This window comes from Conger conger, chromosome 18, assembly GCF_963514075.1.
Source record: "Conger conger chromosome 18, fConCon1.1, whole genome shotgun sequence".
In the NCBI taxonomy this organism is placed as follows: Eukaryota; Metazoa; Chordata; class Actinopteri; order Anguilliformes; family Congridae; genus Conger; species Conger conger.
In genome coordinates this window covers 25504476-25517159 of record NC_083777.1, presented here as the reverse complement: position 1 = coordinate 25517159, position 12684 = coordinate 25504476, and the positions used below count along the sequence as shown (strand labels likewise).

Genomic DNA, 12684 nt, shown 5'->3' with positions numbered 1-12684 from the left:
TAAAGTATTTTTAACCATGAAAACTGGTTTAAGCAGGTGGTTTTAATGTTGTGGATATTCAGTGTATGCCCTCACTCAATCAAGAAAGTGAGGAGGCAGCAGAAGGAAAAGTGAGCTTGATCTCCCATTAAAGACCTATAAAAACAACCAAAAACAACCAAAAACAACCAAAGACATCCCTGAAATGAAAAGTAATTGAAATTAAAGAACAAGAGACATTAACATTAGTTTTCCCCAAACCCAAACCCCTTGGACTCAGCTGAAAAATAGCATCCGTTCTTTCTTCTCTTTTTTTTAAGTGAGCGAAACAAAGATGATAGGAAAGGTAAGCCTCCAACCAAGCTCTCCATCATGCAGACCAACACTAAATCTGCTGGAAGCCACAGCTGCCATTTCGGTATACGAGGCTGCTGTCCAGGCATGTTCAAATACTGACTCCGCTGCCTTTCTTTGATTGGCTCTCTCAGGCACCCAATCACATCTCCTTCTGCCCTCAGAGCATGTGCCAATAAATAGAACTCGTACAGGCACAGGGGCTTGGACAGTTTGGGAAGTGCCCGGGGAGTGCCCCTGGCCCCCCGTTGGGACAGTTGGGACAGTTGGGACAGTTGGGAAAGGCGTGATTCAGGCGTGCGGAGGCGGGGTCTCCAGGCGCACCCTCAGGGTGTTCCTGATGACGTGCCGCTCGGCGATGAGGCAGGCCAGCGCCCAGGGCAGCGCGTACTCCAGCGTCACCAGGCCCATCACGTTCCAGCGGAACGAGGAGTAGTCCCAGGGGCAGGCCCCGAGCAGCCTCAGCGCGAACCCGGCGCTGAACTCCCACAGGTAGGTGAGCAGGGTGTAGAGGGTCAGCCGGGCCAGCAGGGGGCAGCGCGGGTGCAGGCTCAGGTGCAGCCGCTCCATGAGGAAGATGGCAGAGCTGTAGATGGGCAGGGCCCACAGGCTGGTGTGGCCCATAAGCTTCCGGTCGCGGAGCTCGTACCAGTTGCAGGCGGCCGTGAAGGCCACCTCACAGAGGCAGCCGTGCAGGGCGTAGACGTACAGGCGGGCGACGGGCATCAGGGGGTGAACCACCACGGGAGACTCCTTCACACTGCCCTCTGTCACATCAGAGCAAGCATGGTGTTAGTGCAACCGAAAGACGGGCAGTTATTTTGTGGATCCATCCATCCATCCATCCATCCATCCATTATCTTAACCCGCTTATCCTGAACAGGGTCGCAGGGGGGCTGGAGCCTATCCCAGCATACATTGGGCGAAAGGCAGGAATACACCCTGGACAGGTCGATAGTCCATCGCAGGGCACACACACCATCCACTCACACACTCATACCCACGGGCAATTTAGACTCTCCAGCCTAACCTGCACGAACCCACGCGAACACAGGGAGAACATGCAAACTCCACACAGAGAGGCCCCGGCCTACCGGGATTCGAATCCAGGACCTCCTTGCTGTGAGGCGGCAGTGCTAGCAGAAGTTTAGCAGATGCTCTTATCTTATTCATATATGGATTACATTATTTTATATACAGTTGGGGCAACCTAGTGGTTACGGTACATGACTAGGACCCACAAGGTTAGTGGTTCAACCCTTGGTGTTGGAACGATATGATCCACACAGCTGTTGGGCCCTTGAGCGAGGCCCTTAACCCTGCATTGCTCCTGGGGAGATTGTCCCTGGCTTAGTCTAAGCAACTGTATATTGGCTTTGGATAAAAGCATCAGCTAAATAACAAGTAATGTAATGGATAGTATTGATTTAGGTTAAGTATCTTGCTCAAGGGCACACTGGCCATACCAGACTGGGAATTAAATTTCATTACATGGCATTTAGCAGATCTTATCCAGAGCGACTTACAGTTGATTAGACTAAGCAGGAGACAGTCCTCCCCTGGAGCAATGTAGGGTTAAGGGCCTCGCTCAAGGGTTCAACGGCTGTGCAGATCTTATTGTGGCTGTGGATTAGAACCACCGACCTTGCATGTCCCAGTTATTAATGCTAGGCTACAGGCCACCCTAATCTGGAATCTGGGGAGGTCCTAACCGTTCTCTAACCATTTTATCTTCAACCACACTGTCACCACTGTCTTGCACTGCCACTGATATCTATGCAAAAATCTTCTTTATAATTCCTGTTATTGGCAGTAAATATCCCTCACACCCTCACCCATGACACGGTTAATACTTCTTCCTTTAGCTATCCTGCCAACATCTAGCTTTATTTAGCAGCCCTCACCATGCAAGGCCTACGAGGCAGGTTATCAAATCGCAAACGCCACTTCTCAGCATTAATATGGATGAATGCAACCCAGGAGCTTAACAAATCAATAGAGCAAACTGTGAGAATTTGAGAACGGCTTACGTTCCGTTTAAAAAGAAGGACTTTAACATTGATGAAGTTAAGAGAAAATGGTGGCTGAGAGACATGACAAGAGTACCAATGTGACTACTGAAATTGCGGTTAGTGTATTAAACCCGTCTTATTGAATTTACAGTCGGCATCTCACCAATTGTTGAAGCTTGGTGATGCAAACCTTTAAAATAACTAATTGAAAATAGACAGATTTGTTCCAAACTATGAAATTACATCATCATTTCATTAGTTGGGTCTTGATTGCAAATATTTTTGGCCAGTTTCACAGGCACAGGTTTGACCTAGTCTTAGACCAAATTTCGTTTTGAAAGGAAATCCTCCATACAACTGAATTTAGTCCAGGACTAAGCTTAATCTGTGTCAGCGAAACAGGCCCAATATTGTTTAACTACTGTACTAACTGGAGATCAGAGAGTTTTGTCAAGATCCGGTCTTGCCCAGGTTGTATCTTATTTTATAAGGCGCATGTCATCAAAAGTATGCATCTCTTGATTAATTGGAAAAAGACATACTATTTGCACAGAAAACAATGTTCTTTTCAAGTTTTTGAAAATTAATCAGGTTCATCTCACCCTGAGTACTGGGCTCCATCCTCCTCGTGCGTACTGCTCCTACATCCATGTCCGAGCGCCAAAACGAACTTGTGCGGACGGTATTTTACACCATTTCCTTATTTGTGTATAGATCCCAGTTTGTCCTGGGCTAAACATTAAGCCACAGGGATGACAGCGACATCTCTGCACCAGCACAAATGGAGATGGGGTGGTGGAGGGGGGAAAACCGCCTTTATCTGGCCTAGCTGCCTCATCAGTTGAGAGGGGAGATGCAAAAACAAACTCCCTCACAGACCGGCTCTGCTTCACAACTCCCTCACAGACCAGCTCTGCTTCACAACTCCCTCACAGACCGGCTCTGCTTCACAACTCCCTCACCGACCGGCTCTGCTTCACAACTCCCTCACAAACCTTCTTCTCTGACCTTCTCTTTGTGGAAAAGTAGCAGGGCATGGAACATTGGGGAGAGCATGCAAGACATTTTTAGGGTTCACAGGCCCAAAAAACTGCTCCCAGAGGAGAGGGATTTTGGGATGTGGTGTCTGAGTTTGTCAAGAGGCACGACACAAACAATCATCTGGGATTGTTATCTCCTGTGGTACAGCAGCAGTATGCTTTTAAAATACTTTTTCTAACATTTATTTAGTTAGCCATGACTCTTAACTTAAATTATCGTCCATACAAACAGACACATGGAAAGGCATAAGATACAAATGAGCAAACAGGGAGTAGCATTACCCAGGCATTGGATTCTTGACTTAAAGCTTTACAGTTTTTTTTACAATCACTTCCATCTTAATCTCACAAGCTTGTGCTCAATTTTCAAAACCTTAGACACAACACTCAAAATGGTAAGCACTTTTAACACAGCCTGTTCGCCTGTTCAAAACATGCATTGTGCATTCATATCTTTGAAGAAATCTTGCACTTCCAAACTAATTGGTTCAAATTCCTTATTTTTCATGAAATGCTATAAGAACATCGCCTACACAAAAGATACCGATAGCTTCACTGTTCAGTTGTTTTTACAATACTTTATTATAGCATGAAAAAATACTTGATACATGTTTCAATATGGTCTTTTTGTGGTTATAAATAAAGGGAATAGTGGAAACAGTAGAAGATAGTTGAATTATTGAAAAAAATCAGAATACTATAAAATATATATAATTATAACATAACATACTGTGGGTTTGTTTCACAGTTGCAAACAAGCATTTTTTAAATACTTTTTAGAACTTTTCACAGTTAGCACAGGAGCACTGTATGTTGCTTTTACAAAAAATCAGGCTGAACCACCAACAACTATACATTTCGACAGTCCAATTTGAAAATAGTGCATTGACTGGAATGCCACTGATGACCAGGCTTGATACAGTACTAGATATTATTTAGCTTTTAGGCAATCTAAGCAGTAGGTACATTTTAGTGGAAGGAAAACACAAACATGGTTTCCACCATTTTGTTGTGACGTTATGTTATGCAGCACTCGGATGGTACACACACACAGTAACACATGCACACACATGCACACACACACACACACACACAGACACACACACACACACTCTCTCTCTCTCTAACACATGGACAGTGTAGTAGGAGATATGGTGATAAGCAGGCATTAACCCTGTGGGGCGGCTGCTGTTCAGGCTCCCCGTGTTTGCTTTTCTGTGCAGAGCTATAAAACATTGAAATCACAGGGTTCAGAGTCCAGCGCACTGATAGTGACACACAGGAAGTGGCTGAGCTTAGAGAAGTGTGCGTGTGTTTGTGCGTTTGTGTGCGTGTGCGAGTGTGTGTGTGTGTGTGTGTGTGTGTGTCTTTGATTATAGATAAGGGGTTTGGTTAAGGATAAATCATTAAGGCCATATCAGAGTTACAGATGTTTGAACTGATATTAAGAACCAACACGCCAACCCAGAAATTCCTCTGAATGTTACAAGCAGAACATTTTTGTGCACGCAAACATTACCATTTATTGATCCTGCACAAGATTGTAGATACCTCCAAATTTCCACAGGAAACAAAATGAAATGGCAGTAGCTGAGGAAATGAGTGGTGCATTTAAATAAACACACTATTGCAGTGTGATTCACAGGTTCAACCACTACCATAGAAGGAAGTTAGTAATTTACTGAGTAGTCCTAACCACAGCTTTCTACGAAGCTGATAATTTTTGAAAAACTGAAACTGTGGAAATATTGCCACCAAATTATTGTCAGTTTCACTGTTACAAAATGTCCACAGGAAAAAAGTCAACAGAAATGACCCAACACCAGTAACGTTTCATGAGGTTAGCAAAAAAAAATAAAAAAATTAAAGGAAATGGCTCAATGTTACCCTCTGGAAAGCAGCTACATTGTAATGTTTTAGAAAACACCTTACAAAACGTATATACTGTATGTCAGTATGAAGCCATGGTGTTAAAGTAGATATCATGCCTTGTCTCTGTGCTGTGTACAACTGGTATCTTTTGAGAAGGCCAACTTAGCGTCAGCAGAATTTTTGGGGAGGAGTGACAAGCACCGTCAAGCTATTTTGGCCAGGTGAGGGATTCTCTGGTGGATCTTTGAAACAGTTTATCAACTTGTTGACTTATTATGACTGATAGTATGTTTTAAGGTGCTCACTTAATTTGAATTTGAATAGTTCAATAAACAAAAGTTCTGCATTCTTTATTCAGATGTGAACCTTGAAGTTTTGCCTTCCTTTAACCAAGAAAAAATTGGAGGTGAGTGTGTTATAGTCATTGACATTTAAAGCCTTTTTAGACTGAAATAGTGGTACAGTGCTGCCCCCATCCTCATTTCCTCTATTATTGCATATGTGTCACACTGAATGCACTCATTGTCATAAATATTTAGACAAATTATTATCTCCAGACGGTGAACTCATTACATTGCATTACATTATTAGCATTTGCCAAATGCTCTTATCCAGAGATTGATTAGACTAAGCAGGAGACAATCCTCCCCTGGAGCAATGCAGGGTTAAGGGCCTTGCTCAAGGGCCCAAAGGCAGTCCGGATCTTATTGTGGCTACACCGGGATTAGAACCACCGACCTTGCATGTCCCAGTCATTTACGTTAACCACTACGCTACAGGCCGCCCTAACAGAACTCTTGGAGCAGTGGTGAGTATCCCCAGGAGTGGCCGGCCTGCCAAAATTCTTCATAGTGAATGGTAAATGGTTGGCATTTACATAGCACTTTTATCCAAAGCGCTGTACAAGTGACGCTCTCATTCACCCATTCGATTGTCTGCCATGCAGACTAGGTGTCTCGCCCAGGGACACTTCGACAGACCCTGGGCTGGAGAGAACCGGCAACCCTCCGACTGCCAGAAGACTGCTCTTACCTCCTGAGCCACAGTCATACCCACGTGATGTAGTGACACAGTAAAAACTCAAAGAAGTGACGAATGAGCCGAGACAATGACCTCCAGTGACCTGCAGGTCTCCCTAGACACAGCTAAGGTCAGTGTTCATGACTCTACAATAACAATGAGACTGGGCAAAGAAAGGATTCATGAGAGAGTAGCACCATTAACCAAGAGAAAAATCGATGGTCATTGGCACAATTGCAAAAAAACTCATAATAAAAAAAAAAACACCTGGATTTTGCCTTTTGGCATAATGTTACATGGACAGAAGTCAAAAGTAGAACTTCCTGAAAGATATGGGTCCCATTAAACAAATACAGCATTTCACACAGTAAGACCATGGTAGAAAAACGCAAACATGGTGATGCTAGTGTGATGGTGTGGGGATGCTTTGCTGCCTCGAGACTTGGACCCTGAATGACTCGCCATTATTGAAGGAACCGAGAATTCCGCTCTGTACCAGAAAATTCCCAAGGAGAATGTCTTCGGTCCATAGAGCTGAATTGTAATTAGGTTGTGTAGCAAGTCAATGATCCAGATCAGATTGGAGTACCCCCCTCACCACCAGCGTGGCCTCCTCCAATCACTGCCCTCGTATTCATGTTGTTATTTTAGCGTTTGAGGTAAGCTCACGCTATAACACAGCTACGTCCCCCCCCCCCCCCCCCCCCCCCCCAACCAGCAGCCAGCATCTGTTCTTTTTATGGAGTAATTATTTTTATTTTAAATGGTTAAAGAAATATATTTTGCTTGCGGTTTATTTTAATAGGCTGAACCTCTGGTTTGCCTGAGTCACTTCTCTACAGCCTTGAACTCACAAAAAGCTGCAATTCATTTTTATTGATGACTGAATGAAAATATAAAGACTTTTAAAGCAAACAAGATCTATTACAGCATAAATATTCATATGTACATCGAGGATGATGTCATTTAGATTCCAAAAAATAAAATAAAAAAGGATATCTCAAGGAAGGAATTTATTCTAGATTTAGCAACATTTTTATTGTTGCTCTGCATCTTGAATTTGAAAGGTCTAAATGTATATTTGAAAAGGGTTTAACTACTGTAATGTACTGAAAAATAAATAAAATCTAAATCTAAGGTTCTCACAGGGACAGTGAGCTGACACAGACGTTATCTCCACCCACCATCAGCACCTCATTTATCCACACCATCAGAGGAAGTTTACTCGCTCAGTAAGTGAACGAAGGCATTTGCAGCACTACCTATTTCTCAAGGCTCCTTCAAAACATTTAATCTTCAAAACGTATCATCGCCTCACGTTCATCTTCCACAAGAGAGAGTCTGGTAAGCAATGATTGTGGTGTTTTTTTAATTTTCCATTATATTTTGGTGTTGGCATCTGTGGGTTCATTTGTGGATAAGGACTTTAGGGCATTTCCATCATACTTTGATCTTACTTTTAGCATTTTACCCATGTGGTTACATAGATTTGACCACAGTTCAAATGCAATTCTCATCACCAGAAACAATATGGGAAGATAATGTTTGCCTCAACTAATTATCCACCACAGAGAGTAGCATGTACTTCAGTTATCTGAACCAATCACTTGGTACACTCACTCTGTAAATACAGCATATTGGATGGTCGTTTAACATGTTGTTGGAAACACAGCTGTCCCATACTTCTTGTGACACTCTCTGGTTCTGTTGCATTACGGTGAGAAATGTACATAAATAAATTCAGCAACACCGTGAATGAAGGGCAGCTAATGGTGTTGAATGTAAATGAAATTAGAGCTCATCTTTATTTTTTTCTTCTTTTAACTCAATCACGACGATCGCTAAAGAGATCGTTCTCTCGCTCGCACTTCATTAAGACAGAGTTTCTCTCCACAGCTCTGAAGTGAGAAAGAGGAAGAGAGGATTGTCACGACACGTTGGCTGAACCCGTCACACAATGAACAACTCGCACTGCCTGGCTGCCCAGGACCTGGTGGGGAGAGTGGTGCCCCCGATCCTCATCGTGGAGCTCATACTGGGGCTGCCGGCTAACATGGTGGCCCTGTGGATCTTCTCCTGCCGCATGCCGGGCTGGAGGTGCAACACCGTGTACCTGCTGAACCTGCTGATCGCGGACTTCTTCCTGCTCGTCAGCGTGCCCTTCCGCATCGACAGCCTGATGCGGGGCGAGGACTGGGTGTTCGGAGGCGCCTGGTGCCGAATCAACCTCTTCATGCTGGCGCTCAACCGCTCAGCCAGCATCGCGTTCATGACCATCGTGGCCGTCGACCGCTACTTCAAGGTGGTCTACCCGCACCACTGGGTGAACCACCTCACAACCGGGAAGGCGATAGGGCTCTCGACCGTGACGTGGGCGGTGGTGCTGGCTCTGCGGGTCCCCCTGCTGGCCACTCAGCTCCTGCATGAGCACAACAACAAAAGCCTCTGCCGCAGCTTCAGCTCCTACAGTAAACTGCCGCCGGCCATCATGATGCACTATGGCGTGTACATCCTGGAGTTCTTCCTGCCGTTCCTGCTGCTCAGCTTCTGCTCGCTGCGGATCATCTACTTCCTGCGCAGCCGCCAGATGGACAGGAAGCAGCAGGTGAAGCGGGCCATCCAGGTGGTGATGATCATCGTGGGTGTCTTCACCGTCTGCTTCCTGCCGGGAATCGCCACGGGCCTCGTCACCCTCGCCATCCAGAAGCTTCGCCCAAAAGACTGCGACTCCTACAGGCTGGCGTCCCAGCTCTTCAGCATGTCCATTGCGTTCACCTACCTGAACAGCACGCTGGACCCCGTCATCTACTGCTTCTCCAGCAGCACGTTCCGAAACACCCTCAAGGCCTCCTTCAACTCCCTGGGCATCTTCCACATGGCCGTGAGCCGGAGGGGGAGCAGGAGTACGGCTAGCGACCTGTAACGAGTACGATTAGCGACCCCTAACGAGTACGATTAGCGACCCCTAACTAATACGATTAGCGACCCCTAACAAACACGATTAATGACCCCTAACGAGTACGACTAGCGACCCCTAACGAGTATGATTAGCAACCCCTAGCGAGTACGATTAGCGACCCCTAGCGAGTACGATTAGCGACCCCTAACGAGTACAATTAGCGACCCCTAATGAGTACAATTAGCGACCCCTAGTGAGTACGATTAGCGACCCCTAACGCGTACGATGAGCGACCTGTAACGCGTACGATGAGCGACCCGTAACGCGTACGATTAGCGACCCGTAACGGGGTCGACATAGGCTCAGGTGCTATGAGCGGTCGTCTGGCAGTCAAAGTATCCCTTACATGGCAGCCAACCGCCGTCGGTGTGTGAGTGAGTGAACGAGAACTGTACAGAGATTGTACAGCATTTTGGATAAATGTCGGCACTGTATAAATGCAGACATTTGCCATATGAATAGCTTATACTAACGTGCATCAAATACTGCTGTACAAAAATACATTAGAAATACAAGTACTATATTTTTTACTTTTCTATGCAGTAGTGGTCTTGTCAATTGTAAAACCCCATTTGTAGACAGCTCCACATTTCCACAGGAAACAAAATGAAATGGCAGTAGCTGCAGAAATGAGTGGTGTATTTAAATAAGCACACTATTACAGTGTGATTCACAGGTTCAAGCACCACCATAAAAGGAAGTTAGTCATTTACTGAGTAGTCCTAACCACAGCTTTGTACGAAGTTGATAATTTCTGAAAAACACCTTCTCTGTGCATGTGTAAACATGCCCAGGGTCCTACCAAATTTCCACCGAATTATTGTCAGTTTCACAGACTTCACTATTAGAAAATGTCCACAGGAAAAAAGTCAACCGAAATTACCCCACACCAGTAACGTTTCATGAGGTTAGCAAAAAAAACACCTTACAAAATTTATATACTGTATGTCAGCATGAAGCCATGGTGGTAAAGTAGATATCTGGGATATCTGCTGGGAAAAAGTATTCGCCCCCTTATCTCCTGAGCCACAGTCATACCCACGTGATGTAGTGACACAGTAAAAACTGAAAGAAGTGACGAATGGCCGAGGTTGACCTGCAGGTCTCCCTAGACACAGCTGAGGTCACTGTTCATGACTCTACAATAAGAATGAGACTGGGCAAAGAAAGGATTCATGAGAGGGTAGCAAGGTGGAAACCATCATTAACCAAGAGAAAGATCAATGGTCATTGGCACAATTGCAAAAAAAAACAAAAAAAGCACACAAAAAAACAAACACCTGGATTGATCCCCATGCCTTTTGGTATAATGTTACATGGACAGAAGTCAAAAGTGGAACTTCCTGAAAGATTATGGTTCCCATTAAACAAATAGAGCATTTCACACAGTAAGACCATGGTAGAAAAACGCAAACATGGTGATGCTAGTGTGATGGTGTGGGGATGCTTTGCTGCCTCGAGACTTGGACCCTGAATGACTCGCCATTATTGAAGGAACCGAGAATTCTGCTCTGTACCAGAAAATTCCTAAGGAGAATGTGTTCGGTCCATAGAGCTGAATTGTAATTAGGTTGTGTAGCAAGACAATGATCCAGATCAGATTGGCGTCCCAGCTCTTCAGCATGTCCATCGGGTTCACCTACCTGAAGAGCACGCTGGACCCGGTTATCTACTGCTTCTCCAGCAGCACGTTCCGAAACACCCTCAAGGCCTCCTTCAACTCCCTGGGCATCTTCCACATGGCCGTGAACCGGAGGGGGAGCAGGAGTACGGCTACCGACCTGTAACGAGTACGATTAGCGACCCCTAACGAGTAGGATTAGCTATCCCTAACGAGTAGGATTATTGACCCCTAACGAGCAGGTTTGGTGACCCCTAACGAATATATTATACAGCGCTTTGGATAAATATTGGCACTGTATAAATGCAGACATTTGCCATATGAATAGCTTATACTAACGTGCGTCAAATACTGCTGTACATTAGGAATACAAGTACTATATTTTTTACTTTTCTATGCAGTAGTGGACTTGTCACTCACTTGTGCACTCAGTAAGAAACTTTAATCGGTATTTATGAGATTTATTAGAGATTTGATGCGTTGTGTGTGCAGGGATGCTCTTCTTCATACCACTGTGGTAATGTGTGGTTATTCGCTTTACTGTAACCTTCCTGTCAGCTTCGACCAGTCTGGCCCTTTTCCTCTGACCTCTCTCATTAACAAGGCATTTCTGCCCACAGACACTCTCTGCAAACTCTTCAACCTCTAGAGACTGTTGTGTGTGAAAATCTCTGGAGATTAGCAGTTACAGAAATACTCATACCAGTCCGTCTGGTCACCAACAATCATCCCACGATCAAATTTTCCCCCCATTCTGATGGTTGAAGTGAAGAGTAACTGAAACTTTTTAAGAGTAACTTAAAAACCCATATGTGCAGGACTGAATGCATTGCACTGCTGTCACACGATTTCCTGATTAAATAATGCCAGACAAAATTGATTAAATAATGCAATTTAACAGAGACATTTTTGTATTTTTGTTTTAACACTGAAGGGTGGGCACAAAAAATATTGATTTGATTCAGTTTTTAACTATTCTGCCAAATTACTAAAATGTAATGTAAAATGTATAGGACGTTTCATTGAATTATTTTTGAAATAATCTTATCTGTATAGAATGTTATACAGGTGCCTAAGACTTTTGCACAGTACTGTACATTTTAAACATGCATACTTTTGTTGGAGAAAGCCAAAATTTTTGTATGTGGCTTCATTTTTGTCCTGAGATTTTGTCATACCGAATACACATTGTCTGTGTCCATTTGTGCATTGCATTAAAGATGTAAAAATATATCATTAAGTATACATTAATTATAAATGCATCAGTGAATATTTTTAATTCTGTAACCTATACCAAATCAATTGTTTTGCTAAGTCAAAAACGGATGTGAAAACAATATTTCCTGTCTGCGCAACATGCGGTTTGACTTTTTTCTAATACTGGAAAAAAATTTGCACACTTCCTGATAAACTAGAACCATGTTGTGGGTGTAAGTGGATATATATATATAGACACTTCAGAAATGACCAAATCCATGGTTTCCCCCCCCCCCTCCACCACTGCCACTGCCATCTCACATCTTATAAAAACACCATGGCCGGTCTAACGTGGAGGCTAAAGAATCTGACAAAGCTACATTTTAAATTATTAAACCCCCCCCCTCCCCTCACCCTTCAACACGTGCTCATGAATTATTCACCAACTCGGGGGGAAAAAATATCACTTACGTATATTAGACTCGCGAAAGTTGTTGTTAGCCAGTAAGTGCATAATTTTAACCAGGTGTTCTAGTATCAATGCGGACCTTCCTCTAGACACGGTAACATTTGATTTGAAATTGCTCATTTGAACAGCAGAGGATAGGACTTGAGCCACTTTGTTTGTCT

The 12684-nt window shown here is 44.1% G+C and overlaps 2 protein-coding genes across 2 annotated transcripts; one reads left to right on the top strand and one right to left on the bottom strand.

Moving 5' to 3' along the window:
- Nucleotides 1-624: 624 nt before the first annotated feature.
- On the bottom strand, nt 625-2996 carry LOC133117993 (transmembrane protein 229B-like). Its single transcript, XM_061227582.1, has 2 exons — nt 2948-2996; nt 625-1100 (listed from the first exon to the last, which is right to left on the bottom strand). The coding sequence occupies exons 1-2, from the start codon at nt 2994-2996 to the stop codon at nt 625-627; spliced, it is 525 nt and encodes a 174-aa protein (XP_061083566.1).
- A 4516-nt stretch (nt 2997-7512) lies between these two features.
- Nucleotides 7513-12031, top strand: LOC133118495 (hydroxycarboxylic acid receptor 2-like). Its single transcript, XM_061228550.1, has 2 exons — nt 7513-7621; nt 8174-12031. Exon 2 carries the CDS (start codon nt 8235-8237, stop codon nt 9198-9200), a length of 966 nt encoding a protein of 321 aa, XP_061084534.1. The 5' UTR covers nt 7513-7621; nt 8174-8234; the 3' UTR covers nt 9201-12031.
- Nucleotides 12032-12684: the final 653 nt, after the last annotated feature.

What these genes read in the sequence shown, in the direction of transcription:
- LOC133117993 (XM_061227582.1), bottom strand. Translation starts at nt 2,996, where the DNA reads ATGGATGTAGGAGCAGTACGCACGAGGAGGATGGAGCCCAGTACTCAG. An exon ending in GATGGAGCCCAGTACTCAGG is followed by an intron (nt 1,101 to 2,947) that starts GTGAGATGAACC and finishes CTGATGTGACAG; the next exon opens with AGGGCAGTGTGAAGGAGTCT.
- LOC133118495 (XM_061228550.1), top strand. Translation starts at nt 8,235, where the DNA reads ATGAACAACTCGCACTGCCTGGCTGCCCAGGACCTGGTGGGGAGAGTG.